Genomic DNA, 18,168 nt, shown 5'->3' with positions numbered 1-18,168 from the left:
TCCCATGACAGGAGAAGCACCTCTCCCAGCTGCCATAATGCCACCTGCCATTGCCACCTCTCAGGGGAGCACTGCTCCCACCGAATGGATGCTAAGTGGACTGGCTCCATAGAGGAGACCACAACTGCCATGGAGAACTGTGCATATATATCCATGTTTAATAAGGAATGGTCATGATCTTTTAAAAAGAAATGTTTTAACCACGTGAAGTCAGGAATTTTGAAACACCAAACTGCATCTTTCATCCTCTCCCTTACTCTCAACTCACTGAAATGTCTATCACCTCTCTGACCACAATTAGAAGAAAAGCTGCAGTGCCATTTTTCCCTTGTTGAAACATAACATTGCTAGTGCCATTTCTCTTAGCTGCCCTAATCTGGACATGCAACACGATGGGAGGGAAATAAATTCAAGAAGAATATGTACATACTTGCACCACTTTTTGGACACTAAAGATTGTACCATTAAAACGAGCATGAAAGAAAATCCAGCTCAGACCTGCCCAACTCACAGAAAAAAATGATAAAGGTTTAGGCTTTCTGTCCTGCTTCATGTGTTGCTGCACGTCAAAGTGCATCCCAGTTTGACTGCCAGCTAGCAGGGCTGTTGGGACATCTAATTAAGTCCTGTTTCCTTTTAGAACTAAAGCAATCCTTGGAGACATCCATTTCTGATACCGTGGATGGGTGCCAACTATCATTTTTCTAAAGCCTGAATTCTTCTGACATGTTTGCCTTTCAAGCTGAGCATAACACCAAACCAAGAGCAGCAGAACAAAACAAAAACCCCAGACAAACAAAAAAAACCCACCCTGAAAAACTATCCAAAGAAAGCAGCTGGAGTAAAAATAAAATTTTCAGTGTGAGGGTTGACACAAGGCACACCATCTAGTCTGCAGGCAGCTCAAGCACTAAGGAAAAGACAGACCCAGAACCTACCAAGCCCTGTGGTCTCACTGGTGATAAGAGACAGGAAATAAGGGGAGGTTAGTTCAGCCCCAGCGTATCTTTAAAGAGTCAGCATTGACTCGGAAACCAAGCAATGGAGAAAAAGATATTAACTATTATTTTGATAAGGAAAACCAAATATTCTTACAACTCCAAAGATAGAGAAAAATATTTTGCTATTATCTCTTGCAGTTGATAGCGCATATTATATTACCCATTCTACTTGAGGAGTGAGGGTGGAGTTTCCTCATACAGTGAGGAAGGAAAGAAGTATTTCAAAAATTATTTAAGATTAAGAAAATCGTTTGGAGAAAGTCACAGCAAACATAATGAAACAAGTAACTTACTCAAATGATCAGGCAGAAAGTATGTCCTTTAAAGCAGTAACTCAAATTGCTAAGTATTCACCATAGCAGGAGCTAAAAAGATGTATCCTGTCCTGCAAAAAGTAATGCAGGCAGGTGACTTGTGATGAATGGATCTTTCTAAAATTATCAGTGAAACAACGAGTATAGAGCTACTCTCCCCCTCCCAGATTTGCAGCTACATTTTTGCCATCTTTCAAGACTGGCATGAGGAACAGAATTTTCCAAACCTTCAAACATAGAAGAAAAAATGGAATTTTTTGATACCTTTAAGGAGCAGGAATGAACAGAACCAATATACACATTTGGGGGAAAAAAATGTATGCCCATAATTAGAACAACTTTCTTCCAATAAAACTTCTGAAACTATGTCTAATTGTTTACCTAGAGAATTAAATCTAAAACAATGACTTTTTACTTGAAGGAGGGACACAGTTCCACTTTAGTCCTATGTAAACTCAGGAGCCAAAGTAAAATCCTTTATCTATGTATTTTTTTCATCAAAAGCTGATTTTCAATGAAACAACTTTATTTTTAATCCTACCATAGCTACAGCTATACTGATGGGGTTTTCAATTAGATCCTGCAGACAGCATTTGTGAAATCCTGTTGTGGTTTCTGATTATTGCAAACAAAAAGTTCTGTAATAAACGCAGCAGTGTTTGCAGGTGCAGACACAAAGTGCTTGGCCTTAAAATTACTAAAATAAATGGTTTTAGGAATGGACTGCCTTCTGCCTTAAGCGAGGAAGAAAACAAACACAATGAAGTCATGAATTACTTCACCTTATCTTTTGTTTGCCTTACTCTTCAGACAAAGGGCACAGAAAGGGCAAAATCTTTTAAAGAGCTGCTGTAGGTCAAGAAAGGAATCTGTAACAAACTTCTCCAAATTCATTCAGGAATTTCTTTGCCACAGAATTTGAACAAAGAGGGCATTCCTGGTTGTGCGGGTAGGACCAGAGTGTACAGAGCCTTAATGCATGACCAGAAGAACACTAATTATATGGAAACAGTGACTGATGGTCCCAAATTTAAAGAGAGGCTAGAGCAGAAGTTCTGAAGAAAAAGCCTGGGAAAACAACAGGCAATCCAGTAATTTCAATCTGCTGCTAAAAGATCTGCTTCTCAATAAAAAAAGATTCATTGTTTTGCAAGGGTTGTGTGCCAAATTAGCTTTGATTAATGGATGTAACAGGGCTTTATTGATAATGTTTACTATTAAAACAAAACAAAAATGCCCCTCACGGGCATTTTCATTTGCCCAGTCATCTGTGCACTGCTCCAGAAAACTGCCACAGGCTGGCAAGGGCTTGTTCCCTCAGATTGATGTCGTCAGTGTTTCACTAACCCTGGTAACAACAAGCCACGGAGGAATGCTCTGAGGCCACCTTTGGGTAATCAAGAATACCAAAAGCACAGGCAGCATGAAGGACATATGAATTCCCCCCCATTATCCTGGCATCCAAAGACAGCTGCACCATCCTACAAGGACGAGGAGAAAATAACAGGTTGTTTCCTGAAATATGCACAAAAAGAGCAATGGTCTTGTATCAAAAAAACTCCCCAAGGCTGAAACACATGCCAGAGCAACACAAAACAGCAAAGAGAAAAATCACTTTTTCTTCTGCCCTATGCAGACCCACCATCCGTACTACCTGGGGAGCTGTTTTCATTCACACCATCACAATGCTTACCTAACAAGAACAAATAGGTCACTGAAATACTGAGGTAAAACCAGCAGCACTTTAAGCAGTTCTCTTCTGATTTAAAGCTATGGGCCAAAAAACACTCAAGCCCTTGACAAAGAATTACAAGAATTGGCACTTTAGCATGAGCCGTCCTTGGGCAGCAAACTGGGCCAGTGCTCTTACCAGAAACAGTGCCAGGGCAGGGTGATGGGGCCATTTGTAGGTTGTTACAGCTTCACATGTGTGGTGCAATGGGAACTATTTCTGCATTCCCACCTGTTCTGATTCCTTCCTTGCTACAAACCTGAGACAGCACCGAGGTGTTTTCTGCCATCATCCCTGGGGCAGAAACACAACTGCTTCTTCACTGAGATCCCAGCATGTGAGAAGTGTCAGTGCAGAGCAGCCAGAACGAAACGAGTTACTCCTTATTCGACCTGATCAATTTAATAGATTTGCTACCTTCCTCACAGTCCCAGCTGAACGACAATCTGACAGAGACTGTGCAAGAGCTGCAGCCCCCTTGCTGTTGACAGCTCCACCGTCAGAGCCAGCCAGCACCCCAGTGGAAAGGAGCTGTGCTGCTGAGCACAGGACATCTTCTCTCTTTGCAAAACCAGGTCAAGCTAGCTACAAGTCAAACGCAGAATTTAATATCTGATTCTGCCACTACATGTCACAATACCTCATTTCATTCTGAAATGAAAATGCCGTATTTACCATATATGGCATTACATGCACTACTCAAGGTTAATAAAATTGAGTTAGTAATTCCTGGATGAGAGTTTCCATGTAAGTGTACAGTAGGCTGTAATCAGTCACGCTTACTCATCAGCTCTTTGGCAGTCTGGACTACAAGGGAGAAAGAGATACAAAAGGCTCCGTGGAAATTACAAGCAAGTACAAACAAATTTCAGTTTCTGAAAGGCAACAGCCTCCACCATTCATTAGTTTCTATCCCCATTTCAGGCATTAAAATTAGACATGAATGACAGAATCAAAATTAAGAGGCTGTTTCTTCCAAAGGTCACTCTTTAATTAATGTAGTCATTAGCAAGGTGCCTACAAGAGTGTGATTCATAGTATTAAGCCTAATACATAAACTGTGAGCATCCCTACTGCGTTAGGGAGCAAACACCTGTGTAGGCAAAACAAAGCCATAGGGAAGAAAAAAAAAATCACGTGAAAACAAGCAAAAGGAAAAAGAGGCAGCAGGTGACAGGAGCAGCTCTGATGGGACTTGACTGATAGGGACATGCTGTGAGCAGCCGGGCATACAGTGCCTGGAGGACAAGTGCCCCTCCAAAGCAGTCAGGAGGCCAAGCCGTGCCTCCCTCCAAGAGCTGTTCCTATCAAACCTGACCTGCTAACTGGCAAGCACAGCTTCTTGTACCGTGCTTCATGGACATGGCCCACAGTTCAAGCAAGAAGTGGGAGGAGGTGTGGGCAGAGGCCTCCCCTCTCCCCTCCAATACACACAATATACAGCGGCACTGTTACTATGGGCCTGTGTTACCCTGGAGAAAGTGTGACCAGGGATAACTTCTATTTAACATCCATCCCCACGTGCTACTCTCAAGCAAAATGCAGCCCTGTCACTCCCCTCTGCTTAGGTGTTTGATCTGACAGCTTCTGAGCAGCTTTATGTGACAACCTTCTATGTGCTTCTCAGATCCCTTAGTTTGGAGTGAATGGGTAAGTAAATGATGCACCAGTTGCAAAGCACCTAATTCACAGCCCATAATTGCCTTCCAAACACTACAAGTTCACCACGACTCAATGTCCAGGGAATCCATCTGCTTCAGGGAGATAAAGTGCCAGGCAGAAGCTGCCACGCTGTATGTAAGGGAAGCTCTAGGCTGAGCAGAGGGTGTACATATTAATTACCTTTCCTTGGGATGAAAAATGAGCCATTCTCTTAAGTGTCCAAAATACACACTCACATGCTGAAAATACACCTTGCTTAGGTATCAAAAGCACCTAGGCCTTACATTTTAACAGACCACTTCAGCTCAGGCTTTGGAACAATAAGCTACACATTCAAGTTATAACAGCATTTACACTTCAATTCTCCAGGAAAAAAAAAACCAAAAAAAAACAACACAGAGGTTTCCACTTACAAATGGGAAAGAGAGCCTGGTAGATAAATTGTTTTAATAGACAAGTATATGCAAAAACGAACACACAAACAAAAACCCAAAGCAACCCCCAACAAGCCAGGTAGATGGCAAACCTAGTTTAATTTCTTTATTTTTATTGAAATTCTGCAACTAAAAGACAAGAAGAAAATTTATTTCACAGTTTAAATCACAAACTGTCAAATCCACTCTACTTAATTGTTCCAAATATTATAATAGAAGCTAAATATGCCCTTTCAAAATTCATTAACTTCAGTTATTTAGCCACATTCTTAGCCTTTAACTTCACTTTCTTTTCATTTGTAACAGATTGGAGGAAAAACAAGAAGTTGTCATATTTGCAATGTCCTGCCAGAATGGTGAGCTATGACCATGCTGGAGACAAAGGTCCCCTCAGTTTTAGAGGATAATTCATGAAGCAGTTGGCTAAGAACTGCATAGAAACAGAATTTTTCGTGTACTCTATTACTTGATGAGCAGTGCACAGGAAAGCACATACAGCACGCTGTTTCAGCTCTAACAGTGCATCCAATCACAGGAAAACAACCAGTCTGCTTTATAAAATATAGCTACTTAAGAGTAAAACGTGAAGGTCAGGAGACATCAGTTTTGAGCCCTAGTGAGGGGGAAACATTCGCCCCAAGTTTTCAGCCTAAGGATAAGCTGGACATCAGACACTAGCCTGGGAACAAGAAAAAGTACATAAAGTGTATAGAAGTATAGAGAAGTTTATGTATCATGAAATAAAACTGGAAACCTTTCAAAACAATACACTCTCAGAAGGAAAACCACAGCACCTCGTGTGTTCCTTCATGGCTGCAAAGAAGCAAGCAAAGGAGCGCTGCACCAGTTACCCTGCTAATCCAAACAGCACGGAAACTGCAGGACCAATTGGGTTGCAGTGTCCTTGTCACTTTGGAAACACACGCTTAAGTCAGGTGCTACTCCATTTGTTTGCATTTCCCAACACTTTGGTCTTCTACAGTGCGACCAGCCAAGAGAACTTTGGCTGGAGCTACTCTGTACTTGAAATTCAAGGTGTCCTACTGAAGGCAGTCAGGCTCTCACTTCACAGCAGCACAGAGCTGCCCAGAAGGAACCGGGATCTGCCCTCGGAGTTCTCAAACACCAGGGGTTAACTTCCCATCTGCCTAAGAAAAGCACATTTCTGAGACAGCAGCTCTCATACACGGATTCAGCAACACCACACAAGCCTGTTCTTCCCTTCAGCTCCTCCATCCTAACAAAAAACATTCCACAATCCCCTGAGAGATTTAGACTCTTCAACACAGTAAACTTACATTAGTTATGGCTCTTGGAGTAGGCAGTGAAACCAGCCACAACTCTTCATAAAAAAAATCTACTGGGAAATGTCCTTTAGGACAGACTGATGTTCTCTAGTCACTGCTTCCTGGAGAGGCACGGACATGCTGGGATAGCAACTGGGAAAAAAGGGAGAACTGCAGTAAATTTGTAAGATTATAGAAATTTTTTTTGAATTTCTATTTTTACCTGTGTCATAGGTTAGCAAGCATAGTCCCGGAAGGGACGTCCTTGCTAAGGGGTGCTTACAGTTTCCTCTGGGAACTGACAGAACCTATCAGCTGGCCAGTTTGAATACGGACAATTCTCTAAGCCACTTAAAGTTGTGATCACCTCTGTGATCCACATTTAAGAATAGGCAAACTCCCCCCCCAAGCTCTCTCTCATTTCCGGCGCTGGGACAGGTGGCTGCAGGCCCCGTGTGGGGGCCAGCGGGCCCGGCCAGGCCCTGCTTGGGCCAGGCCAGGCCAGGCCACGGCCATCCTGAAGCCATGGACCTGTTCCAGCCATGGAACCCCCCCCACTGCCTTGCCGTGGGCAGCCGGAGAGGCTCGGCTCTCCCCCCTCTCCACTGCGATAAGAAAAATTCAACATTCCAGCTGTAAAGCTGCAAGGCCGAGGTGAGATTAACCCTTTTTATTGCTGTGAAGTGCTGAAACCCTGAGGGAAGAGAGAGGAGATGCTTAAAGCTGAAAGTCTGTTGTGAAGCTATGATATATCAGAGTATCCTGTTGCAATTTCATGAAGATATGGGGGGTGGAGTGTTCAACTCGTAAGCAAAAGCACCTGCGCTGAGATAGGCAGATGCTGACGCAGCTGTAATTTCATGAGAAGTTTGGACAGGGAGAGATGGAAACGATGAGGACTTTTGCTCCAAACGGGAAAGGAGAAAACCTCAGTCCCTAGAGATGCTCCCAGAGATAGTCCTAAAGATGAAGATGATGAAGACCCTTTGCTCCCAGGGAAGGAGAAGGGCCTCTGTTTTTGTTTCTGAACGGCTCAACCTTAAAATTGTACCCCAAAAATCTTCAAGAGTGGACCCTCGAAAGCAGTTGCGGGAAAAGCTGCAAGTCGGGGGAAAGGACTCACACGCAGGCAGAGAGACTCCTCTTCCTAAATGGACTGAACAATATTTGGAAGTGGGCGGCTGTCTCGTTGTGATACTGTTTTCATAGCATGAGCAAGAAGAGACTTCTCTCTCTAAATGGACTGAACGAGGTTATTATGGAAGTGGTAAACAGACTGAACATCTTAAGGGTTGTCTTTTCACATTGTCAGTGGGAGACGAGAGGAAGGTGGGGGGAGGAGGAGAGTTCTGAAGGTGGTATAATTTTTTTTCTTCTTTTAGGTCTGTTAATAAACTTCTTTATATTCTTTCAAGTTTGGTGCCTGTTTTGCATTTCTCCTAATTCTTATGTCACAGCAGATAAACAGTAATGAGTATTTTGGACCAAACCACTACAACCTGGAACACTGATCAGATAACAAATTTTATTATTTTTAAAGTACTAGATATTTGCACTTTCAAAATAGCAAAGACTTGGAATTTGGCGAGGTTTTAATAGAATAAATAACCCTGATGGCTGGATCCCTGTTTTTTTGATAAAGCAAAAGTAGAGATGTAGGTCTAACCAAATGGTTCTGTGATACCAACACAGATACTCTGTGATACCAACATTTCTTACTTAAACTTGTTTCTGTAGCTTACAAATTTTTGCTTAGCAAACCCACTTTCAAATTCCCATCTGTGGCAATATTTGCCAGAAGACATGGGAAAGACAGCAAAGTTTTGATTAAATTTGTCTTTATGTACAAGCATGCAAAAGTTGCTGCTTCAAGTTATAGTTAAATGCAAGACTTGTGACTGTCCCCAGCTGTTTTACCAGCGTGAAAACTTTGGATTGCCACTGTATATCACAAAAGTTTCACAGAACCCTCTGCTGTGCCATGATACAAATATACTAAGACAAATAGCACATACGTCAGTATTTGAAGTAGTACCTCTGCTCCCGGCTGTGCTTCCATAAAAGCACAACATCCAACAGTCCAACCACAAAAATTTGATATAAACTTGACCAATTGTTACAAATGCACAGAACTATATCCGGTTTTATCTTTGCACACAGAACCTACAACATGTAAATGGTACGACAAGACACAAAGTTGGCTTTTGTATTGAATCTCTCATTTTTTTCCTTTCAAACATTCAGATTTGCATATGTGTGCTTATATATACTAAATAAACATCAATTTCTTTTTAAAAAAACCAAAAAATTCCCCCAGAAAACATACAAAACAAAAACAAACAAACAACACAACCCAAACAAAAAAAAGAAGTCTTTCACAAAAAGGTATATAAAGCATATATTTGGTTTGGACTTATTCCAGTCTCTTACACAAATGCTTTTTGAGGTTTCCATAAATGATTATTTATGGACTTGCCCAAAGCTTCAAGAATCGTTTTTACAGACACACATGCCCCTACACTATAATCCATCACATGTTATGGCTGCTACAAATGCTAACAGCTCCCTTTGGGTTTATGGGCCTTTATCTATGTAGTAACTGACATGACTTTTTCCCCCTTTGAACACAAGATCTTGTGCAAAAACATACAGGAGAAAAAGCCCAATATAATGATTTTACATTGGAATAGCAACAAGAAGTCTGGATTTGGTAATCTTGCTTACAGGAACTTAATAGGTCTTGGTACTCTTACATCTCATTACTAAAAACTCCCTTGTAAACTGTATTCACTACTTAAAAACCTAGAATTTAAAAATTATTTGGACTAAAGAATGATGTGATGGCTGTGGTGCTGCAGTCAGGTAAGATCAGAGTTGCCTATCCCTACCCTGAGTTTCTACAGGAAACACTGAAAATACAAGCTGCAAAGACCAAAAGCTCTTGAGTCCCAAGTCTGCCTCTGGAATGTGAAGAAAAAATCATCTGATAGTATTAAACTTTCATGATGCACATTTAAACCAAGCACAGGTAATACAGGCATAACTAAAGAACATCTTTTTTACTGACATAATAAAGCAGCACCGATACTGCTACTGTGACAATTCAGTAATTGTTCAGTTTATGGAAATCTGACCCCCTGGTAAGTGTGATGCTCTCAGACAACGATAAGCAATTAGGAAGTTAACTGACAGCTTTGGTCAGAGTTGTCATCAGGATGTCAGGATTGCTTCCATCAGACACACTGCAAGGACACAAAAGGCTCAGCCCACAAGTAGTTATTTATGAATTTAAATTACTTTTAGCATTAAAGCAAATTTTCACATTTAGACTGGTTTTGCAAGGAAGAAAAAAAAATTGGGCATTTCACACACTTTGGTATTAAAGCAAACAGCAGAAAGCCAGTGGCTGCCACCTTCTGAACTGAGTTTGATCAGTCCTTGAAACCCAGTAGTTACCTGAGAAACAAGGTTTCTCTGACTAATGACTCTAAGTAAGTTTCCCAGGTAATATAACCTGCAGTAAAAAGCAGCCAAGACTTTTAACTTGAGTGATTCAGAAAGACTGGAAAGCAACCAAGTGAAATGGAGGGAGTGCGTAAAACATTAGAGCAATAAACAGGGACAGGAGCTGGGGGGAGAGCAGGGAAAAGCTCGCTGGGTAACAGCTCCTTCTGATACATTGCCACCTGTGGCCAGACCTGACTGCTAGTTGTGCTTCTCCAGCACCTGGCCAGAAAAGCTCAGTTAAGATGTTCTGGGGCTGCCATGCGACTCATTTCCTTTTCTGTAAAATTAAAGTAAATACAGTGAAGCCTGGGCCATGAACTAACTCGTGTGTTATATCTCTATTCAAAGTTACCTGCTGTGTCATACTCGTGCTAAACAGCACAGGCAAAACACAAACGACTGTCCCATTCTTCCACCCATCAGAAACCCTCTGCAACACACCCAAGCTCCTTTGTTTCAAAGGATACCTCTCTCAGTCATTTTCCAATAAAGTGGACTTTAAAGGAAAAAAATGCTCTGAGCTTCAGTCTGAAAATACATGCTATCCCACAAAGTTAAAACATCTGAATTAAAAATGCTGATTAAAGAAGAAGAAACGTGAGAGTTACAGTGTGCCCTCATTTCAAAGGGCCTCCAGCTGACTTCTGAGGAGGAAGAGGGCTGAGCAAGAAATGTTTCAAACAACAAACCTTTATTTTACTGTCAACTCTCACCATCTCTTCTACTAACAGCTTTATCAAATGTGAAGTCTGATTGCTGCTACCCGTTCCAAAACACTCTGCATCAGTGTACATTTTAAAAAGAAGAACGAAGCAGCAGCCCCACAGGGACAGGCAGGGCTCAGCCACGTAGGGCACCGGGGTGTGCCCCAGGTTCACAGCTACCGTTTACTTTTGTTCCTCTTGCTCATTTCAAACTGAGAAATCCAACCAATCTCTGTGCTCGCTACTATGTGCAAGCTCCGGTTTGCAGCCAAGGCAGATTAGCCACTTTGCTGGTGAAATACCACGCAACACATGCTGCCTTGTGCCTGTCACCCAGCAGCCTCGTGGGAATGCAATCTGAGCCTGGAGGAGCAATGGAGCGGCAAAAGAAGACGTTTAAAAAGACAGGAAGAGAAACAGCTCAGAAAGAACAATAATTCCTTAATTTCCAGCTTCTGTTATTAACACTGCTGCCTTTACACGTACAGTTAGGAGAAGAGCAGCTAGTGATTACCTGAGGAAGAACTGGAGGGAAAACTATTCTGACAGCCGAAAAACTATTAAAATTTCATCTAGCTTAAAACAGTGTGGTTTTGTCTGTAACACTTGCTATCCTGCCAGTCTGCTGTGCCTCTCATTTCTTTCTAGTTTGTGTTAATTTAGTGATGTGGTTAATTTGAGCACCAAAGACAATACTGTTGTTTTGAGCCCTCAGTTTTACAAAGGTTGGCAAGCAGTAATGCAACAGAGCAGTGGAGCAAATTAATTCGAGAACACAAGTGGCCATTTATCACACACGTTTTGCCTTTGAACACAAACCCAAGACAACCACTCTGCCAGGTATGGATACTCAAACTCTTCCAACACCGTGCAAGCCTGATTCACAGCCCAGGGTATAACACCTGCAGCCGTGACGAGTTTCTCCTGCTCCAGTATATAACCCCCCACTCCCTTCTGCCCTGGCAATCCCTGTTAGTCCAGAAGAGGATCCTGGTCACACAGATATGTGGTTAGATTTATGATCCAGGCAGATTTTACAAGTTGAGTCAAATTGTTCCCTGCAAAGAGGAAATAAGCCCTGCATAATCTACACCTCCCTCCACCTTCCCTTCAAAAATGACATATTGTCATCTCCTCTATGGGCAGGCAGGGAGGCTTTCATAGCTTGCTGCCCAATTATGGGAGGAATTCTGCCCTCCCCCTTCAGCCTGTACAATGGGTTCTTTATGTAAATCACTCAGAAAAATTAATACACCATTAATCCACCAGTAAAGCTTCCTTTCCCATCTCTGCCTTGTGGCGTGAGCACGGGCTAAGAAAGGCAGCACGAGAAACTCTATGGGAAGTTATATAGAATCCAGCAGCAGGGCTCAATGGTTCTTCTGATCCATGCAGGATCCCACAGGTGTTAGAAGCATATCCAGCATCACTGTACAATATCAATATACCAACAGTCCAAAGTAAAAACTACTGGTTGCAAATGCAAACTCCCTTTTTAGAAGATTTTCAACAGCAAAGTAGGTTAAAAAACAATCTTCAAAGCACAGATTAAAGTTGTGTCCTAGCGTGCAGGGAGCAAAGCACAAGCATATACATCCTGTGTTTGTGTTCCTGCATACAAACAATTTACCAAAGCCACAATCTGTTCTGACACGGAAGTGAAATTCTGGTCAAGTAGCTATTAACTGCTCCCAGAAATGAAAAGAAATAAAAGGCCCTTTGAAGATCAAATGCCCTTGGAGAGTCTGCCTGCTCTTACAAAAGTGACCTTACAGCAAAACTGAGTCAACCTTACACTTCCTATTAACAAACTACTGCTCTGGCAGCACTAGAGAAATTACAACCAAATCACTCACTTTACGGAATATTTTTAACCTCCCGTGCATGCACACCCCACTGCCTGCCAGCCAGCTACTGGTAACTGTACCTCACCAACTCGCACAAGCAAATTTCTGACATTTGTTTTGATTTATGGCAAATAGGAGGTAATCGGTTATTTAGTGACCTGACAAACTTCATTCAAAAACAGAACACAAAAAATAAACGTACTTTTTAAAGGTCTCATATAAAATATACTCCAGGTTTGAACATTTCAAGGGTTCATTCAGAGTGGCTTATCTCGTATCCTAGATGTCCTTCCTCTCTGTGGAGCAATTCCCATCACTTTCTCATCATCTCTTTTATTTTGCATCTGGGACCTCTTCTCAATCTGCCCTCATAAAACAAAATACACTTAAATTTTTCCCAGCAGGACCATGAGGCAGTCATCCAAGAAAAGCCACCCAGTCATTTAGAAGTGGAGTCTTAAATAGCTTTGGGTTCCACATTTTGAAGAGAGATTCTTGCAGCACCTGCCCAAAGGCTCTGCCACCAGTGACTACTGCCTACAAGAAGCATAAACAAAACTTACCTATGCCCTACACAATCAGTACCCAGATAGGGAATTAAAGGATTTTCCTGTTGATAACTATAAGCTTTCACAGTTTTAACCCCCCAAAAACTTGGCAAGGCAGTGCTGCACCTCGGTTTTTGTGCTGCCTTCCTCCTCCTACCCCACCTGCAGCTCCCGGTGGGACCCGAGCAGCTGGACGGAGCAGCATGGAGCAGGGCTGACACTTCAGCAGCAGTCACAAGGGTTAAAGAGAAAGCAAGTCACCTTTTCTCTGCTGGCTCCTGTAGGTCCAGTTCTCGTCATCCTCATCTACCTGCTGCACGCACATGGAGGAGAGTTCCCCATCGCTGCGAAACAATCTCTTTGTCTGCCTTGACAAGGAGGAGAAATTTATCCAGCTGACAGCACGCGAGAGGGAGCCTGGGTTTTGTTTGAGTTTGAAAGATCTCGAAACACACTCCTTTTTCATTTTCTTTCAAGCCAGCCACTGGCATCAGCTCCAAACAGACCTCTCTGAAATTGTTCCTGTCCCCTTTCTCAGCGGTTTTCGTGGGAGACTAAACAAACTCAATCCAACTTCAGTCCAGGTTTCTTCTCGCTGCCTTTAAACCAGCACCAGCATGGAGGTAGGTGGCTGTGCCAGCGCAGCTCCTCTGAAGCTGCTTTGATACAGCACTTAGGGAGCTGCCAAAGAAAACAAAGAGCAGAAAAGCAGCAGAAAGTAGCACCTTGCAGCAGCTCAGCGGAGCATGTAAGGGCTGAGCAGAGTACAGCACTGAGGCAAGTGTTTTCCCCATTCTCCACTCAACAGCAAAAACTGTAGCTCCGCTCTTCTCCCCGGCATCGCTCCCCAGGAACGGGCATGCAATTCAATCCTCTTCTGGCTCATCAAAAACAGCCCACGAGGAGGGAAGAGCAGGCAGAGATCACGCCCTGGCATGGCACAGCTCATGAGGGACAATAAAGCGACCACACTTCTGCCTCCTCATTCTCAGGCTTCCCTGCTCTCCCTTAGAGAAAAGCCTGGTGAAGGAGCTCCAGGACGGCTTGCCTAACAATAAAACCGACTGCGTGGCTATCGCTTAGGATTAGAGTGAAATATGATAGGCTCGCTCTCCTAAAAGCAAAACTCCTCCTTTCCTCAGCCAGCTCAGTGGCAGCACAAACTTCTGAACTCTGCGTGCAGAAATAGGAAAGCACTTGCCGCACCTCTGCAGGCTTGGAGAGGGGGAAAATAAAATCCTAGAGCTTGTCCACACCAAAAGCATCCTGAACAGTGTGCTGAAAACATTAGTGCCCCCGTAACTGGTGGTACAAAGACACTAAATAAAAGTGTAGAGACAAACAAAATCTGAGCAGATATTTAGTGATCAGACTCTCACTGGGATCACTACAGCTCATAAAACAGGTTTTGCTCCCAGCTCTCTTACGTTCTGCTGCCTTCTCTTTAAACTAGCAGCTAGGAAAAGAACTCCACAGTGTGAAAGTTTTAAGAAGTCAGGCACTACTGAAAGCTGCAGTGCTTGCCCTGCATGCCAGTACCAATGCCGCTCGCTGAAGGGAATAAACCTGCAAGGTGGAGAGGCAAAGGGAGCATTTTAAAGCAGAGAGGAGTTGATTATACCAAGGCACCCCAATACCCATGCGTTTTGCTGGAAGTGGTCGCCAAGACAAAAGTTAACAAAAAAACCCCAGAGCTTCTATCTTGCAGAAAAAAATAGACTTGAATGTGGGAGATAGACAGTAAAATCAGCTCAGTGAATCCCCAAGGAGATGGTGGTAGCGAGGAATCCAGGGGGGAAAAAAAAAGAAAAAGAACACAAAAACATGCCCTTTATCTGAAGAACAAACATTAATGTCTGAACATCCTAACGGCTGCAGATGATGTTATCAAAAGGACAAGGAGCGTAAGAAAACAAGGGTGCAGTGTTCCGGCTCCCAAGCTGGCCGTCAGATTTACACTATTGCAGAACACGCCCCAACCCCCCGGCAGATGCTATCGCAGCCCTCTGGATTGTGCTGCACAGCCTCTTCAAAACCATTAAAAACAAAGGCTCTGGCTTTTTCTGAAACTTATGGCTCTCTGACTCATAATAAGAGGATAAGGTTTAACCCACTGACTGGGAGGCAAAAAGCTAAGTACTGTATCAGATTACTCTATGAATCAACCAGGCACACCAAAGTGACCTTTGGCTCCCACTAACACAGCACAATGGGTTGGCCAACTGTCTTCTGTAAATAATTTAATAGGCTGCATTTAAATTGACCTCACTCCACGAGGTAATGCATATGTACATACACAGGTCTCCCACCACGTCCCAAAGTCAGTGGTGCTGCAGTAGGGTCATGGAGGGAGGGGGGTGCAGGAGTGCTAAGTGTGTGCGAGTGAGTGCGAGTGTGTGCTAAGTGAGTGCGAGTAGGAGCTAACACACTGCTAACACTCGCGTTTCTCACTATGTCATCAAGTCTTTCTAGGTTGGAGGGTTTTGTCTTTGTTAACAGACACCACTCCCCATTCCTGATGAGACAAGAGACCTGTGCAGGGTTAGTAGGATTGTTTTGATTTTCTTCCTTGGACCTTTTGCGTGCAAGACTTGAGAATGTGGAGTGAGGTATCCCTAGATATCCAAACACTGAAATAACAATTTTGGGGCGGCTTATGTACCAATTGTCAGGATTTAATATAAAAATTAAAGAATCAAAGACCATGCTTAAAGTCAATTTATTTCTATTGACAAAGAGCAAACATTTGGAATTGCCAGTACTGAAAAGTACAGAGAACTGTAAACTACCACAGCTATTACTGGCTAAATTATACAGAGCCAGATGTATAAAAACCCTGGTAGGAACAGCAGAATAGTAGTCATCTCCTCTCCACTGTACTACTTAGAAACAGAAGATCAGAGGAACCAACAAGAAGGAAACCCTTTCAGGTTAACCCAAAATGCCAGGGTAAATCCCAAAGACCTGTCCAGAGTCTAGGCAGCAATTTGATTGCAGGAATTTTCCTGACCTGTCTGTACCTCTGCCTTTTTAACACGGTGCTGAGTCACAACTTGGTGATGCAAGGGCAAAAGCACCGTGACTGACCATAACACTTTCATTGTTACTGTAAACAGAGTAGTGCAATGCTTTGCTCAGAGTTTAGTATCATTCCGTTTCATTGCAGGAAAAGATCCATTGCTATCCACTGGAACACTCTTGTTACCACAGAATGCTTATTTCTAGGTGACAAGCTTAGTATCAATATAGTCGTTGTGCATGTGGATCTACAGTAAATTTCCCAAGATGAAGAGAAAACAGCAATTACCATTTGAAAAACAATACATGTTGAGTAGCTGTTGCAGGTTAAACCATTCTTTAATCAGTAGCCAAATGCAAGGCCAAGGAGCTGGAAATTTTAGCATCTGAAACACTGCAGAGGCTTACATTTAATTATGTAAAACACTCTACAAAGCCATTTAAAAGAAACAAGGTACACTTCTAATAAACTCAGCTAATTTTCCAACCTGGCTATTTTCTCCCTTATGAAGATGTCATACAAGTATATAGGCTTCATATTTTCCAGGTTATGTATATAAAGATTAAGGCATTATTTTTGCTACGTTTTTAAAAATACAAATCCATCCCAGTAAAAAACATGAAGGAATCACAGAAGAAGAAACACACGGCTTGAAGTAGAAATCTAAACTGGTTCCTTCCCCTGCCCTTTTTTATTTATTTTTAGAGGTGAATGAGAGCAAATGTGTGTGTGTAGTCTCACATACCATCAGGATTTTTACCATCTATCACAACCTGATTGTCTAAGAATTCTCTAAAAGTTGTAAAGCAAATACACGCACATGGTTCACAGCCACTGTGTTCTCCTAAGGCCAGAAAAAACAGCAAAAAATGTTTCATAGGAAAGGTTTCGGGTCAGTGTAAAAAATCAACAAAGCAGAGAGACAAAAACCCCAAAACGCCACAGACATGCTCCGGTTTTGGTTGGGCTGTGGCTTTTGGCACAACTCACATGTTAATTTAATTCCTACATTTCCTAGTCTATCATTTCTTATGACTCAAGGAGACAGTAGCATGGATGATCACAATTACAGCTTCCTGGGACAGCTCGTGCTCCAACAGCTGAGAGGACACCTCCCTCTCAGGCTTCCTGGGTGTTTTCCTTCAAGTGGTAACAACTCATCTTCAGCCCAGTCATAAAGCCACTTGGATTAAACACGGGCAAAAGCCCATTGAAAACACCTTCCCTGCAGTCTCATCCCATCCTTACAAAGCTCTTGCTGCAGCTCGCAGAAGGAGAGGGGTGCTCCAGCAGCCCTGAGAACCCCTCCATCCCAGAAACTGCCCTAACAATACCAGATCAGCTGCATACGGTCACCTGCCCAGTGTGCTCATTATCTCCCAGGCAGATGTGTGGGAATTTCAGTCAGTTTTGAAACCTTGTCAACATGACCTCCATCAGAGGTCTTTATCTACACTGTGCCTGTTCTTTTAGAGGTACCCTATGAAGTGCTCACATAGCAAACTCACAAAGTAATCCATATTCCGGCATGATTATTTACAGCAAAACAGCCGTGGAGACCATTTTGGTATAAGAGGGCCTCAAAGTTCCAGTTAAGGCTGTGTCCCTTTTTATGTGCAGGGCACATAAGCGAGAAACTCTTTCCCTCTCAGTGTGAATGAATCTGTGAGGGGAAAAAAATAGTAAAGAAAGAAAAGGATCAAAAATGAAGTTACTTGCCCAAGATCACAGAAAGGATAAGCAGCAAAGCTAAGAAAAGAAAGTAGGTCTCCTGGCTACCAGCCTCACGACCTACTTAAGTAGGCCCTGTCTCACACAAAAGCAGTGCCTATTAATTGTTTCTATCACAACCCTTACAGAGCCTTTGAATGCCCTAATTACAAAGAAGAACTTCCTTTCTTGTTTTGCTACCCATTTTACCCTTTTGGTCTTGGGATTTTTTCAGCTTAAAAATACATCATACCAAAACTAAAAGAGGAGGGAGTTTTATACTGTAAGACTGCTTCCAAGCATCCCATCCACATTTCCAACTTTATTAGGTCCACAAGGGAAAAAAAAAAAAAAAAAAATCACACTGGAGACAACTATTTTAATCCTGCAGAGGACAAACTAGC

The 18,168-nt window shown here is 42.6% G+C and overlaps 1 protein-coding gene across 9 annotated transcripts in view; it reads right to left on the bottom strand.

Moving 5' to 3' along the window:
* The window catches only part of NHSL1 (NHS like 1), a 185,796-nt gene that overhangs the window by 96,366 nt on the left and 71,262 nt on the right, over positions 1 to 18,168 (bottom strand). The window contains exon 1 of one of the 9 annotated variants that reach the window (XM_042017219.1): positions 13,297 to 14,073. The exons of the other annotated variants lie outside the window; for them this stretch is intronic. Within the exon in view, the coding sequence (XP_041873153.1) occupies positions 13,297 to 13,501 (205 nt within the window). The 5' untranslated portion in view covers positions 13,502 to 14,073. Of the gene's footprint in view, positions 1 to 13,296; positions 14,074 to 18,168 lie in introns of those variants that run through there. 9 annotated transcript variants of the gene reach the window in all.

This window comes from Corvus kubaryi, unplaced genomic scaffold (assembly GCF_017639235.1).
Source record: "Corvus kubaryi isolate FWS band 111438036 unplaced genomic scaffold, C.kubaryi_AGA036_p1.0 split3-73, whole genome shotgun sequence".
In the NCBI taxonomy this organism is placed as follows: Eukaryota; Metazoa; Chordata; class Aves; order Passeriformes; family Corvidae; genus Corvus; species Corvus kubaryi.
The sequence above is the reverse complement of the archived record's forward strand: the minus strand, read 5'-3'. Positions and strand labels throughout refer to the sequence as shown.